Consider the following 15,735-nt stretch of genomic DNA (forward strand, 5'->3'; position numbering starts at 1 on the left):
TTAAAGCTTTCAAGATATGAACAAACCGAGAGTTATTTGACACAAAATATGAAAGTAGATAACCAAAAGACCAAAAATGATGCGCGCATCTGTTCATTAGAATTCATTGTCATAAGTTTTACATTCTGTAAATTTTCATCTTCATACCTCGCTGAATAAATGTAATTGGTCATCGAAGAACAGTAGCTTTGGGGTTAAGGAGAGGCTTGAACAAATAGATTGGCATAGCTTCAAGAGATGACTCAGAGTACTAATGAGTGGGAGAAGTCCGAATTTCATTTTTTCCAATACTAGCAGGGATGGACAACGCACCGGAAAGATGGCCACAAATCAGTTTCAATGGCAGAGCAAGATATCTTGAGCTTTGCTGAAGAAGAATCGTCTTACCTGACTTTCCGACCCCCAATTATGCAGGGTAGCGAAACCACCGAGTGGATGCATGTATCCTGTTCCAGCTTCTGCTTTTGCCGCCTTCTCGTTCATTGTCATCTTATCAGATGAATGGGTACCTTGAGTTCCATCTAACCGAGCTTCTGCATCGTCCCGAACTTGCCTACGCACAAATGACTCCAAAACTCGACCCCCAGCCGCACTAGCAGCGGTCGAGGTTGCTGCTGAGATACCGGCTAGTCGTCGCAAGATACGGCGTTGAAGGTTGGGTCGAGCTTGTAAGTAAGCCGGATCTGGTACAGTTGTTTCTCCGCCTAGTGCGTTGTCTTTCTCATCAGAATTAAACATAGGATGATGACCCCCTCCTTCAAGCGCAGCCGGTGAGAGCTCAGATTTTTCATGACCGAACTTGACCCAAGGTGTTATGGAATGCTTTGAGCTTCCAGAAGATGGAGGTGTCAAGCGCTCAGATCGGATGGTCGGGTTTGGTTTGCGAAGCAGTCTGAATTTTCGGATTAAGAGGTAAATGCCACATCCAATCACGACCAAGCAAGATGCGATGATCATGCAGACGTCTTTGGAGGCCAGGTTTCCATGAGCATGGCGATTGTTTGCCGGAGTAGAAGTTGACTCTTTGGTTGATCTGGATGGAGACTCGTCAACTTTTCTGCCGGGTGAAGAGGTCGAGGAAGCGGGAGGCACCACCGCGTTTTTGATCGGCGCTTGGGGTTGAGTACTGAGTGCCTTCTCTCGATTCCCTGCAACAACGGATTTTTGGGCTGCAAAAATAAGTCAGCGAGTATTTCGATGAGGGGTGTCAGATGGGTGTGCGTCGAATTTGCAAGCTTACCAGACTTTTCAGGTTTTCCGGGAGTGTTTGGACTGGACCGTACCGCTGTGACAGGGTCCGCTTTCAACTTGAATTCCTCTCCGGTAGTGCTGTCCTGGCCTTGTGTCCTATTGGGTATGGTATCCTTAGAAGTCGTGCGGACTGGTGAATTCGTCCCTTTAACTGTTGAAACGATAGGGGTGGTTGCGCCACTGCTCGCATGGGAGATGTGACTGTCGGACGAGTTGGCTGTAGTTAAATCGACGGGACGTGTGATTGGTGTTGATGGTGATTTTAAGTGAATGTCAGCGAAAGGCGAACCTCTGGCGATGAGACGGTGTGATATAGGTGATGAGTTGTGAACTGTTTGCTCAGTTCCTCCAGCGTCTATGCCTAACCAGAGTGACTCTTCCTCCTCGCCTAGTTTGTTTGACTGGGATGCCTTGTTTTTGATTGAGGGATTGACGATAGTTTGTAACAACGCATTTGTCATTGAGTGAGGTACGATGTGAGAGTGCTGTGCCACATATCCATTAATCTCGTATATTGACCAGAAGAACGAGACACATGTGCAGCACGTCCATAGAAGACAGTGCCATGCCATCAACTGAACATAGACTTGTAGCGATTTGATAGTGTGGAGCTGCACAGGCAAGTGTCCGGCCAGCCAAACGTTGCTGACACCTTTCCTTGCTTTGAAACAAAAGGCCAATCGCCTTCAAAAGATGGTGTAACCTTGAAGGCAGAAACAAATAGAACAGGTGCTTGAAGATGCGCTGCTCTGTATCACTATCAACTTTATTTGCGCCAAACTAGAAGCCGAATGAGTAAGGGCATGTCAATGTAACGTAAAAGGGAAAAGGATGATATTGATATTGATGAGCGACTGTCAAGCCCCTCCGTGTGTATATTTGAACCTCAAATCGTGAAATCAAGGAGGAGCAAGAAGTCGATGTGACCGACTATGAATGAATCAGGAGGTTGGATAATCACATAAATTGAATTACTCATCTCTTGTCGGCTCGAGGAAACGGAAATGTGGCAACAATTTATCTGGTCGAGATTTCATTGTTTTCAAAAGAGTGGTGTGCTGATCTCGAGATCGGTAGCACACAATGATTATACGAGACATCCCTCGGAATCAGCCAGGAAGACTGTTGTAACGAGGTGTCAACAGAATCAGTGGCCGTCGTTGAACGACCGAGACTCGATAGCTGAGAAGTTTATGTCTATGCAGACGCCGATCACAAGGTGAGGCTTAAGAGATGGCAACGCGCATTATTGTCGATTAGTAAAGATACAATCTGAACGACACTTTTGACGACGAAAGGTGATATCAATCAATCCCCTCATCCTCAATCCAATCCTGTGTTGGATAACATTCGGAAAAAAGAGCTTCAAGTTCCTGTGCATCAATGTTTGAAATGATCTCAAATACGGCGTTGAATGGCTCACCTCGTTCAATTTAAAAACCTACAGCGGTTGCAAAGCTTTATACCCATCACCGTGACGTCTAGAGCAAACTCATCGTATCCAATTGTCCTGCAGATGGTTTCGATGCAAACAACGAACCCAAATGAATGCTGTTCACAAGCAGAAAAGTTTCATACATTCGTAATGTTTTTTGGTAAAAGCACCTCGTCTGCCTACCACCAACGCTCAGGAGATGACTTCTCCAATTCAGGCTGAATTTGTAGATTGGCCCATCTCTGGCCTTTTATACATCTATGATTTATTTCTAAAGCTCAGCTGACACAGTAAACACCTTCAGTTTTTCCATACATTTTTGCTACATGATCATCTTGGTGCCCCAACGCACGAGGAACTTTGTGGACTTGCGAGTGCATTTGTTGCATTCCATCAAGCACTTCAGTAAACTTCTCCTGTGATATGGCAACAAGAAAAAATTGCAAGATATGAGAACTATATGCGGCCTGTTAATGCCATCCTTTGCATCCTCCTGTCACCTCATATTCAGGACACAAGAGGCGTTGAGCGAAGGGTTTGTCTTCACCTATATAAACACATATGTACTAGTCATGGGTTGATGTAGGTTGATGTCCCAGCACTGGCTAAACACATAAATACAGGCTGTACATAGTCGCATTTTAAAATATTTATGTTTGAGGCTATTGCTTGATACACGGCCGAGTTGTGGTTCTGAAGCGCTCCCCTATAAAAGTTTTCCTACATGCCTCGCTGGGACCAACCATATGCCAACCTCGACCCTCAATTCCGTACGAATAACATGCCACCTCAATGATATCATCATCAGATCTCAAACATTGTTCCGTCATCTTTGAGCTTCCCACTGCCCGCCGATGCGTTGATCGGTATTCTCTCTATCCTATCAGAGGTGGCCTGCGCAAGCTTCATCTCCGCCGTCTCTTTGATCTACTTCATCTTTGCCTCCTTCGTCACGATTACGATCGCGCCAATCGCATTTGGCGAGTTCTGATTCGTTGTCGCGAGCTCGACTTTGGTCAGCTGTGGCATCTGGGTCTTCGTATCCTCTTCTCATCATCGAGACAAGTAGATACAGATGAAGATGATCGAACCTCAAAGCTAGAAAGTAGTCTCAAGTATCTCAAGGCGTGTCAAAGCATTGACCCTCAGGAGGTTAGCACTTCTCGTTCTATCCCTTGCTAACAAACCCAAAATCTCAACCATGTCTCTTTTCCTTCTACAAACGCACCCACAGTGTTCCAACATCCTGATTGAATATATCTGCACGTTGATCGTTTTGCGCCGTCATCGCCACGCACTTGACGAGTTAGAGCTGTACTTGTCCCTTCCGCCTTACTCTCAGCATGCTGGCTTACACGAGTACGCGGGCATGCTTGCTCTCTATCTTGCTCAGCCGCTTGCATCTGACGATGAGATGAACGACCTGCAAGTCGTCAATATACCAAGTATGCCACAAGTTTTTTTCTGTCGACTACTCGTCTTTTCTCTCACTTTCACTCTTGAATACCAGCATATATGGCTACCATTTCCACGTCTGCGTATTTTGGACGCGCTCGAGCCTATTTTGACCGTGCTCATGGACTTGATCCCACCAGCCCGGTAGCCAACAACTATCTTGAACTTGTTAGTGCTCATCGTACTCGTCTTTATGAGGCGCAGAATTTCAGCTTGACTCTTCGTTCTTGGCTTGATTTCACCTTTTTTCATCAAGATGACATCTGCACAAGCATCTCATGACGATGATCATGACAAGGATTGAGCAATGGACCCATTCGAAGCCCCTCCTCGAATTCCCGGCCGTCCTCTCCGTTCTTGCTTTGTCAACTCTCCTGTTGTGAAGTTCGGCTTTGCAGGGTTAACAGCGGATTGAGGGCATATGCCATTGCGTCAGGATGGGGTCAAAATGTACGGCCCAGATCAAGGTTTTCTCCGTCCCTCGATTAAGGTCGCGCTTGGCTTCAATTCCTCTAGAGTCATTCGCATCTACCCACGGTGGTCACAACTTTTTATCCTCTCTGGCTGTGTATTATAATATGTATGTCTTTGATGCAAATATGATTTTCACCTATATTCCCAACCTCGAGTCCCATTCACATTCCTCCCCAATCCCCGTTGCCCTTCTCCTGCCCACTTCTTTGATGAGACTGTGGCACCCTTTGGGGCAACTTTGCACCCACAGCCTCGTCACTCAGTGGGCAAATATCAAAGTTTTTAATGTCCTCTTTTTCGCTATCGCCCGTATTGGTCCTCATGGATGATGATCGGTGATTGATAGTAGAGGATCGACATTTTGCCTGTTTGTATCTCTCGATGCTGTACCTAAATGAATGAGTAATAAAAAATTGCGTTTATCATCACTAAAAAATTGAGCGATTGAACCTCCGTCAAAATATTGTACGTGTCCGACGACCATTAGCCACAGCTCAAATGCGCCAGTAGCTGTTCTTTCCTTGCGCTGGAGTTCTGAACCCGAAGCCTGCGTATACTCTGAATGTGGGCTTCCTGGGGTGAGATGTCATGAGATTTAGAAGGGAAAAATTGGACTTGGAAAAAATGGACTTGGAAAAAAAGTGCGATCACAAAGTTTTCTGAATTTCCTCTTGAGCCGTCAAAGTGCTGCTTCCTACTGGCAAGACCCTTTTTTCATATTGTCCATATGCTACAGCCGTTCCAAGAATTATCGGCAGATTTTGGGCAAAACCCTGTAAGTTTGGCAAAAACCCAAACGGACAAAACTCAAAATAAAACTAGATTTTGACCAAAAACTAGTTTCTCAGGCGCCTGAATCTCTCTGTTTCCACCATACCACATGTTCACGATTGTCCAAGCCCGCTTCAATGGCACCTGTCAAAGATTCACACGGTTCTCACAATTGGATTCTCACGCTTCATCATCTGTCTTGTTTGTACTGGTATTCAACACATGTTCGTGGCTCCAGGGCTTGAGCCTCCACTCCTCCCTACTCCTCATCATCAGGACCAGGTATGATCTCAATATCCGTGTTTCCTGGACTTACCACTCGACTTCTTCTTTCAAGCAGACGGATTGTTCCCAACTTCAGACCATCAGATCAGCACGTCCTCATCATTGAAAGGTACGTTTTTCATGACTTTGGCACTTTTGTTTTTGAATGTATTGAGCCAAAGCTCACATCAATTTGATATTGTTATTAACTTTTCACTTCCCATGCCGATGTTTCTTTGCAAGAAGGGCCCTTGGATTTTGTTAATACAGTCAACTCCCTCTAATTACATACAGTTTGGCGGGTGTTTTTTTCATGCACTTAAAGGAATATGCACTTATAGACCTCATTTTGGCTGGCAAACCCCTTTTTGGCGGCAAAAAATCCTATGCACATAGAGAATTATGCACTTACAGGGAGATCAACTTAGAGGGAGTTGACTGTATACAGTCTAGATACGCCGGTTCCTCTTCCGATAAGCCCACGAAGTGCAACTTCCGACATTTCTTTCCAAGACTACTCCCATTTATTCTGTGATCGAAGATTCCTTTAGAAGAACTCCATTTGTCTAGTCAACAGTGAGTCGTCACTTTCATTCGTACCAAAGATTCATTTCAAAGAAGACCCCAAATTCCTTGATACTGACATTTATTGAGTGTTTGAAGATTCCATTTGAAAAACTCCATTCGTCTAGTCAAAGTGAGTCGTCACTTTCTTTCGTACTAACCAAAGATTCGTTTCAAAGAAGACCCCAAATTCCTTGATCCTGACATTTATTGAATTTTCGAAGATTCCATTTGAAAAACTCCATTTGTCTAGTCAAAGTGAGTCGTCACTTTCAATCATACCAAAGAACCATTTCAAGAAGACCCCAAATCATTCGATTCATTCTTTTTGCGCGGATACAAACTTTGGTCAACTACGCAAGAAGAACCTCGTTTTCTTTCTGGCCGGCCAATCTTGGGATCCAACGCCTATAAAACCTCACTGGTGTTCCAACAGAGCATCACTTTTTTCTTCATCAGCTTATTGATAACCGCTTCCATCTTGAATACTTTTCACTCAAAATCTCCCCCAAGATTTATTGACTGCTCCAGCAATCATTTTTTGAGACCTTAGATATCAGTCTGTCCCCTTGTTTATTTCATATTTCATATGTATATGGCGGCTTTTTTCTTTTGGATAACTGATATTATAATTCTTTTTTTTATTCTTGTTTTTCAATATATAGAACCACCATGTCCAACTCCAACTTGTTGATTTCAAACTTGTCTGCTGTGTCCTCGCAAAATGAGGCCAATATCGTAGCGTCCGTGGTTACCGAGGAGACTGCTCCACGTCCAAGCGTGAATGATGCCTTGGGTGAAGAACGTAGGTGACCATTTTGCTGATCTTGCTGATTCGGATAACCAACTGATTGATTAATTTTGGCCTTCAGCACTTGAAGCCTCTGCCACTATCACCACCGGTGATGATGCCGCCGCAACTGGTTGGATGAACGCTTGTAAGTTTTTTTCCACATATCAAATGTTATCATAGCACTGACTATCATTTGAGTTTCAGTCTTTGAGCCACCCACCCCTCATCTCATGGGTGCGGATGCCCCTGCCCATCTTGTTGATATGGGACCATTGCATCGTCCTGGGACCTCTGAGCGTGATCAATTTAATTGCGCTCACGAGGTTGTTGTTCAAGTGTTGTTTAAGATACACACTGAGAACGAGGTCGTGCTCACCAACCCAGACAATTCCACCAACTCGACTTCGACCAAACCATCTACTGGCCGCCGCTCAGTTGGAACTACGATCAACGTCATTGATTCTAAGGTCTTCAACGAGGGTGCCATTCATGAGTTACGAGCTTGCCTGGTTGGTGTCTCCTTGAATCAATTCAAGGTGATGTGCGCCGAGTTGTGCGAGCGCTATGCGCCCGGTATGCATCAAATGGTCCTCCATTCGGACGTGGCATCCAATCTCACTTGGAAGGCCTCCGTTGGCCGAACTTCTCCGGCCTTTGTGCTGGGTGACCCGCTCCAGTTTTTCAACTTTGTCAACGGTGTCACCAAGTCGCGAACTCGCCGGGCATCCCTTTTAATTCATACCGAAAGCTCCAAGGTGGCTGCCAAGAAGAAGGCCCAGGTAAGTTTTTTGGACTTGTTTCGTTTCTATCCAACTTCTTGATGCAAGTTTTTTTCTGGTTTTTTAACGTTGTTTTTTTATCTTTATTTGTATGTTTCTACTCGCTCCACTTAGGCCTCTGCTGCAAAACAGCTGATCGCATCTGCCAACGGCCCTTTGGCTTTGGAACTTGACCTTGCCAAATCTAACGAGCGTTTGCAAGTATGTAGCTTTTCCTGACTTTCATGCGAGCCGTTACAAACTGACTCTGATTTGGAATCCGACTTGCAGGCCTCTGAAAAACTAGTGGCTTTGCACAAGTTGACAGCTGAATTGTTCCACATGTACGCTGAATCGGGCAACGCCGGCGGCGATGGAGTGGTTATGGTAGCTCCATGGGATCCTAACTTTCACTATTGCTTCACCCTGGCTTGTGCCTTTATTTGGGCCCAAGCAATCGTAAGTCTTTTAATAGTTTATTTCTAATGTTATCATTCTAAAACGTATGCTACCTTTGCATGAAACCAGGAGCGTTCTGAGGCGAACAAACACATGCCTCCCAATTCCAGCGAGTTCAAATCCGAAATAGCAAAAACCCGAGTCTTACATCCGGGTTTAAAGTTGAAAGACCGGTTGAAACTGTGTTTTCCATCTCTTAAGATACATCGTGTTACTAATGTTGGCGCTTCTAAAAAGCGCCAGGTTGAAATGTCACCTACTAAGAAACAGGGTAAATACCGGACTTTGGGTTATGGCTTGGTTTCCCCCTCCTCGCGTGCAACCGCAAGCAATAAGAAGACTGGTAAGCATTACAACTGTTGTTTGATTGTGTTTTCCAATTGATGTTTTCGATTTTTCTCATGTTTGGCCTTTCTTTTCCGTCCATCAGAAAAATTGAATAACATCGATTTAATTTCTTCGTCCGATGAAGAAGACCTCAAACCATTGAAATTGAAAACTGGTAAGCTCGTGTTTTTTGACCTCCAAATGTTGCAACTAGTTTTGACGTTTCCAATTATTATTCAGAAGGCGTCAAAATAGGATCTCCTTCCATCCGACGCTATAAGCGAAATGAGCTTTCGGGAAAAGCTTCGTCCACCAAGAAGGCTAAGGTTGAGCCAGGTAAGACGTGTTGCAACTTTTCGTGAAAAGACTTACCGGAAAAACTAATCCAGTATTGCGTCTTTTTAATGAGCAGAATTCAAGACCGAGCTCAATTCAGGTGAGTGCTTGTCATGAATGTAATCCATTCATTATCTTGCTGATGTCTGATGTCTGCGTTTGATATCAGACGGCTTTTTGCCACCCCCTGATCGATTCTATTATCTAGAAGAAGACAAGGCTGTCTACTCCGATGCCGTTATGTCTGCTGCCGATAACGATGAGCTCGAGCTCCTCATGGAGCACATGAGGAGCTCGAGCTCCTCCTTGATCAGTTTGTGAAGGAGTGTGGTGTCACCAAGAACTTCAACCACACGCGCAACATCTTGCTCAACTTGGGGATCAAGTCATGGATTGACCTTGTGCCCAGTGTAAAGATGACTGAGGCGGTTTTGATAGAGTATGGTATTCCTCGCGAGCTTGCTACCCGTATGTTTGTTAAGATACTATCTTGATTATGTAGTCAAAGATACATTTTCCCTATTTTGGTAATTGAGGAGGTTTAGAAGAATGCAGTGACTGATGTGCAGTGGGTACGAGTAGTGTGTTTGTTAGTGGGTATTACTGAGATGAATAAAGGGGTAAATTATGGAAGTTGGAATCAAAGGGGTGATGGAATTATTTGGGGGTTAACTGGACTCTTTTGTAATTTCTCTTTGTCTCTTTTTCTGATTCTTTTCGTGTCGAAAAGAATCAGTGAGTCTTTCCTCAATTTCATTATACATCACTTTTAAGACTATGTGTCCTTACTAATCTCATTGCTGCCATTGTAGAAACTGTTTATTTTATCTTCTATTAACCTTTACGCGCGCTCTCTCATTTCCTGACGAGCACGCAGGTAGAGACTCTTTTATAACTTATCAAAATCTCTTTTCTGATAGTTCTCTTTATCTCACACTATATCCTTTTTATGTTGTTAGGTTTGTCTGTTCTTGTTCTCGAAGTCTGACTAGCGAAAACGATGAATAAAGGGGTAAATTATGGAAGTGGAAATCAAAGGGGTGATGGAATTATTTGGGGGTAACTGGTCTCTTTTGTAATTTCTCTTTGTCTCTTTTTCTGATTCTTTTCGTGTCGAAAAGAATCAGTGAGTCTTTCCTCAATTTCATTATACATCACTTTTAAGACTATGTGTCCTTACTAATCTCATTGCTGCCATTGTAGAAACTGTTTATTTTATCTTCTATTAACCTTTACGCGCGCTCTCTCATTTCCTGACGAGCACGCAGGTAGAGACTCTTTTATAACTTATCAAAATCTCTTTTCTGATAGTTCTCTTTATCTCACACTATATCCTTTTTATGTTGTTAGGTTTGTCTGTTCTTGTTCTCGAAGTCTGACTAGCGAAAACGCTGTAGTCTGATTTGGAACCTGTGCCCTCAGGTTAGTGTCGTGTCGAAAAGAATCAAAACTGTTTATTTTATCTTCTATTAACCTTTACGCGCGCTCTCTCATTTCCTGACGAGCACGCAGGTTTGTCTGTTCTTGTTCTCGAAGTCTGACTAGCGAAAACGCTGTAGTCTGATTTGGAACCTGTGCCCTCAGGTTTGTCTGTTCTTGTTCTCGAAGTCTGACTAGCGAAAACGCTGTAGTCTGATTTGGAACCTGTGCCCTCAGTGTTCTTTCTTTACTGTAGCGTTTTCAAGCAGAGACGTCAGCTCAAGATTCTTTTGGAATCTCGAGACCTTCAACTTCGAGAAACTTTATATGGTAGCAAGAGTGAATACGATCTCTTCGACCGATTGCTTGTATGAGTTCTAGTTCTGAAAACTTCGATATCTCAACTGTCGACGATTCTCAAGACAATAGCTCAACTGTTACCGGAGGCTCAAGCACCTCAAGTTCTGCCGATTCCTTTGGAACGGTTAAACAATCTTTGTCAGATCCTAAGTCTTTGGACGATCAACCTGGTCCATCTGATAACCCCGAGTCTTCGATACTCAATCTCAAAATGTCAGAAAATACTGATTCACGAGTTTTCGGTGACTCTATTCAAAAATACTCTCAGATTATGACAAATGCGCTTAGTAAATACAAAGTATCAGATGATCTAACTGATGAAAACTATACCGAGTGGAGTCAGTCGTTGATGGAGGTGTTCCGTTCTCTGGAGCTTCATCAATATGTCAAAACAAAAGATTTTCAAAAATCAACTCTCACTCCTGAAGAGCAAGAAAAGACGCGATTCAATCTTACCACCTACATCTTAAATCGCTTGGACTCAGTCAATAAAGTCAGAACTCGAAACCGACTGACTGATCCCGAAGATCCTTCCGAACTGATCTATGATCCATACTTGTGCTGGAATTTTCTTAAGGAATATCACAACCGCATCTCCGAAGATAAATTGGAAACTGTTACTCGCGCTCTGTACTCATGTCAAATCATCAAGACAGATTCTCTCTCATCCTTTGTGGATAAATTTGAAAACTTGATTTGTGAATTTTATCGCCTGAAGGGCGAATTGTCTGATGCGCAGTCGGCGCGAATGTTACTGGGCGCTATTCCCGCACTGTCAATTGAGACAAAGGAATACATTCACAACACTGTGGTTCCTTTGACTCGGGAAGGCGTAGCATTGTATCTTCGCAAGTACGAAGAAAGACATGGTTGGACTTGTGCGGCCATTCGCGAAGTCCATGCAGTCAATGTGGTATTGGTTCGCCCTGGAAAGAAGACGTCTGGTGAATGTACTCCGGATGAATGCTTTGGACCCCATCTAGCGAAAAACTGTTGGTCGAAACCTGAAAACGCAGACAAGCGACTTGCTTTCTTGGCCAAAATTCGCGGAAAATCAGGGGGTGGTAGTTCATCTTCGTCAGCTCCAACTTCTCAATCATCACCATCAGTCAGAGGTGTGAAGAAAGTCTTCGATTCAAGCGTGAATACTGCTTCGGCCAGCATGGCTTTTCTGTCGCTTAATGTTGAATTCATTGAAGACGACGTTTCCGAACTTGAAAATCCTGAAGCGACTGCATCGCCGTCCGAATTCGACGAAGATCCTGTCATTAGCGCGTCTGTTTCCGCCGCTCTCTCATCTTCAAGAGACTGGGCTCTACATGATACAGGTGCAACTCACCATATGTTCAAGGACATCAAGTTTTTTGATCAAACCTCTTTGACTAAGTTTGATGATGCAAGTAAACGCCTTAAGCTGGCTGGTGGCGATATTTCTTTAGCGGTTCACAGTCGTGGTATCACAAAACTCTTGGCAGGTGACGATTCTGTCTTCGAACTCAAAAACTGTCTGTACGTTCCGGAACTGTCAAGAAACCTCGTCGCCGGAGGATTACTGAAGAAGCAAGGAGTACGAGAAATTTTCCACGATAGCAAGAATTTCTCATTAGTTTTGAATGACTTAGCTATTTTCAATGGGTTCATTTCAGACAACAATCTCATGTTTATCTTACTCGAACCCGTGAGTGGATCACATTCGTCATCAATCTCATCTTCAGTCACTGAGATATCCTCATCACTTCAACACCGACGATTAGGGCATGTAAGCAATAAATACCTGAAACTAATGGCCAAACTCGATAGTGTGGAGGAATTTGAGTACTTGGAGGAAGATTTAAACTGTGAAATTTGTTCCTTATCTAAAAATACAAAACTTCCTCACAATAAAACCAGGCCTCGTGCCCGAACTTTCCTTGAAAATGTGCATGTGGATTTAAGTGGTATTATTCGAACCACTGGTGTGAACAATGAAAAATATTTTATTCTATTTTGTGATGACTACTCTGCATTCCGACACATCTATCCTCTAAATGATAAGACCAAAGAAGAAGTGTACGATGCTTTCATGGCCTACATAGCCGTTGCCGAAAGGCAGACAGGATGTTCTTTGAAACAATTCACACTTGATCGTGGTAGTGAATTTTTGAACAATCTACTTGGTCCTAAACTTAAGGAGCTTGGAGTTGTTCTTCATCTGACCTCAGGCTACGCTCCTGAGGAGAATGGGGTTTCCGAACGTGGTATGTGAATCGTAAATACCAGGGCACGTTCGTTAATGCTTGAATCTGCTATGCCAATTCGTTTTTGGTACTATGCTTGTAGTGCAGCTGTGTTCTTAACAAATCGTTGTGTCACTGCTGCTCTTGAAGGGGGTAAAACTCCATTCGAAATGTGGTATTTTCGGAAACCGTCGGTTAATCATATACGTGTTTTTGGATGCCAAGCGTTTGGTCTAATTCGAAAGGAACTTCGCGAATCAAAGTTTTCACCAGTCAGCTCTGAGGGTGTGTTGGTGGGATTTGAAAGTGACAATTTCAATTATCAAATCTTTGACCTGTCCTCTAGAAAGGTGTATATCACGCATCACGCAACTTTCAACAAAGATATTTTTCCATTCAAATCTCTACCGGCATCTTCTACAAGTGTTCCAGTTGAACAGGACAGACGCTCAGTCAAAGTACTCTTCTTTGACGATGAAGATGATGTCGTCAATGAGCCAGTCTCTTTAGCTCCAACTTTTAACGACAACTCTCATATTTCAGATCAGCCTGTTCCTTCTTCAATAATCAATCCGAGTGGGAAACAGGCAGAAGATGCACCTCGTCGTTCAAACCGAGCTTCAAAGAAGATTCACGATTCACTTAGTGGAATGTGTTCAGGTGCTGAATTTGAGGATGATTTTGTTACAGGATCTTTCTTTTCCTGTCTTCCTGTGGAGTGTAACATGGTGTCCATACATTCAACTCCTGATCCAAAGTCATACAAACGGGCAATGGCTTCATCTGAGGCTGATTTGTGGAAGGCCGCCTGCGACAAAGAGTTTAACTCTCTCAAGAAAAAGGAGGTCTGGGAGCTAGTCCTTAGACCTAAGGATCATAACGTAATCAGGGGTCTGTGGGTGTTCAGAAAGAAGCCGTTGGTGGATGGAAGCATCAAGTATAAAGCTCGATTTGTTGCAATGGGTAATACTCAGATACCGGGTCAAGATTACGGTGAAACTTTCGCACCAACCGGGAAACCAGGCTCTTTACGAATTCTGATAGCCATTGCCTCAATAAATGGTTGGGAGGTTCATCAAATGGACGCTGTGACCGCTTTCCTTAACGGTATTCTAGAAGAGGAATTGTATGTTGAAATACCTGAAGGGTATCGGACTGCGTCAACTGTAGGAAAAGTGTGGAGAATGAAGAGATCACTCTATGGATTTAAACAATCTCCGAAAATCTGGCAAGACAATGTTGAAGAGTTCCTCATTGAAATCGGTTTTTACCAGTGTGAAATTGATCACTGCATCTATATTCGCTCAGTTGGTAAATTATTCACTGCTGTTTATGTTCATGTCGACGACTTAGCCATTACAGGCAATGATATTTCAACATTCAAAACTCAAATTGCTGCTAAATGGGAAATGGAAGATTTGGGTATAGCTCATACTGTAGTTGGTATTCAAATTCAAAGAATTGATAATTTTACTTACTCAATGAGTCAACAACAATATGCGTTAACTGTTCTCAAAAGATTCAACATGACCGATTCAAAACCAGCAATTACACCGCTTTCTCCTAACGTCAAAATCTTAAAATCAACTGAAGAAGAAGCGGCCGAATTCGCCAAGACCAAACTTCCATACAGAAGTGTGGTTGGATCTTTGATGTACCTAGCTCAGTGTACGCGTCCTGACATGGCTCATGCTGTTGGTGTTCTTTCACAACATCTTGAAACTCCCAACAAGCTTCATTGGGATTCAGCCATGCATGTACTTCGATACTTATGTCATACTATCAACATTGGCATTGTGTACTCTGGAAATGCACCAAAAGTGGTTGCCGGTCAACGGAGTTTTCAATGTCCTGTTTCTCATTGTGATGCTGACTGGGCCGGAGACGTGAACACCCGAAGATCCACAACAGGTTATGTATTTGTGCTTGCCGGCGGTCCTATATCCTGGAGAAGTCGTCTTCAACCTACAGTGGCCTTGTCATCGACGGAAGCTGAGTACAGAGCTATTACTGAAGCTGGTCAAGAGCTGTTGTGGTTGAGAAACATGATGGAACGGTTTGGCTTTAGTGATCCTAATCCTACGGTGCTTCAAAGTGATAACTTGGGGGCAATTCATTTGACTTCTAAATCAATTTTTCATGCAAGAACTAAACACATTGAAATTCATTATCACTGGATTCGTGAGGTGGTCAAGAAAGGTGATCTGGTTTTAAAACATTGTCCAACTCACTTAATGGTGGCTGATCTCTTAACTAAACAACTTCCAAAGGAACAATTTTCAATTCTCAGAAAAGGTTTGGGTTTAAGGTTTTTGGGATAATGCTCTTTGAGGGGGTGTGTTAAGATACTATCTTGATTATGTAGTCAAAGATACATTTTCCCTATTTTGGTAATTGAGGAGGTTTAGAAGAATGCAGTGACTGATGTGCAGTGGGTACGAGTAGTGTGTTTGTTAGTGGGTATTACTGAGATGAATAAAGGGGTAAATTATGGAAGTTGGAATCAAAGGGGTGATGGAATTATTTGGGGGTTAACTGGTCTCTTTTGTAATTTCTCTTTGTCTCTTTTTCTGATTCTTTTCGTGTCGAAAAGAATCAGTGAGTCTTTCCTCAATTTCATTATACATCACTTTTAAGACTATGTGTCCTTACTAATCTCATTGCTGCCATTGTAGAAACTGTTTATTTTATCTTCTATTAACCTTTACGCGCGCTCTCTCATTTCCTGACGAGCACGCAGGTAGAGACTCTTTTATAACTTATCAAAATCTCTTTTCTGATAGTTCTCTTTATCTCACACTATATCCTTTTTATGTTGTTAGGTTTGTCTGTTCTTGTTCTCGAAGTCTGACT

The 15,735-nt window shown here is 43.2% G+C and overlaps 5 protein-coding genes across 5 annotated transcripts; 4 read left to right on the forward strand and 1 right to left on the reverse strand.

Annotated features, from left to right (window-relative positions):
- Positions 1-169: 169 nt before the first annotated feature.
- Positions 170-1,712, reverse strand: MELLADRAFT_60978 (uncharacterized protein; the record flags this gene model as incomplete). Its single annotated transcript, XM_007406867.1, has 3 exons — positions 170-250; positions 388-1,169; positions 1,241-1,712. The coding sequence occupies 3 exons, from the start codon at positions 1,710-1,712 to the stop codon at positions 170-172; spliced, it is 1,335 nt and encodes a 444-aa protein (XP_007406929.1).
- Positions 1,713-3,478: 1,766 nt separating this feature from the next.
- MELLADRAFT_95360 (uncharacterized protein) lies at positions 3,479-4,445 on the forward strand (the record flags this gene model as incomplete). The annotated part of the gene is made up of 4 exons (XM_007406835.1): positions 3,479-3,838; positions 3,921-4,131; positions 4,197-4,309; positions 4,398-4,445. The coding sequence occupies 4 exons, from the start codon at positions 3,479-3,481 to the stop codon at positions 4,443-4,445; spliced, it is 732 nt and encodes a 243-aa protein (XP_007406897.1).
- A 2,441-nt stretch (positions 4,446-6,886) lies between these two features.
- MELLADRAFT_95361 (uncharacterized protein) lies at positions 6,887-7,532 on the forward strand (the record flags this gene model as incomplete). Its single annotated transcript, XM_007406836.1, has 4 exons — positions 6,887-7,019; positions 7,087-7,152; positions 7,212-7,459; positions 7,509-7,532. The coding sequence occupies 4 exons, from the start codon at positions 6,887-6,889 to the stop codon at positions 7,530-7,532; spliced, it is 471 nt and encodes a 156-aa protein (XP_007406898.1).
- Positions 7,533-7,827: 295 nt separating this feature from the next.
- Positions 7,828-9,208, forward strand: MELLADRAFT_95362 (uncharacterized protein; the record flags this gene model as incomplete). Its single annotated transcript, XM_007406837.1, has 8 exons — positions 7,828-7,875; positions 7,919-7,987; positions 8,057-8,224; positions 8,294-8,567; positions 8,655-8,726; positions 8,795-8,887; positions 8,961-8,987; positions 9,057-9,208. 8 exons carry the CDS (start codon positions 7,828-7,830, stop codon positions 9,206-9,208), a joined length of 903 nt encoding a protein of 300 aa, XP_007406899.1.
- Positions 9,209-10,676: 1,468 nt separating this feature from the next.
- MELLADRAFT_60980 (uncharacterized protein) lies at positions 10,677-11,674 on the forward strand (the record flags this gene model as incomplete). Its single annotated transcript, XM_007406838.1, has 2 exons — positions 10,677-11,440; positions 11,650-11,674. The coding sequence occupies 2 exons, from the start codon at positions 10,677-10,679 to the stop codon at positions 11,672-11,674; spliced, it is 789 nt and encodes a 262-aa protein (XP_007406900.1).
- Positions 11,675-15,735: the final 4,061 nt, after the last annotated feature.

This window comes from Melampsora larici-populina (genome assembly GCF_000204055.1).
Source record: "Melampsora larici-populina 98AG31 unplaced genomic scaffold MELLAscaffold_7, whole genome shotgun sequence".
NCBI classification, from domain to species: Eukaryota; Fungi; Basidiomycota; class Pucciniomycetes; order Pucciniales; family Melampsoraceae; genus Melampsora; species Melampsora laricis-populina.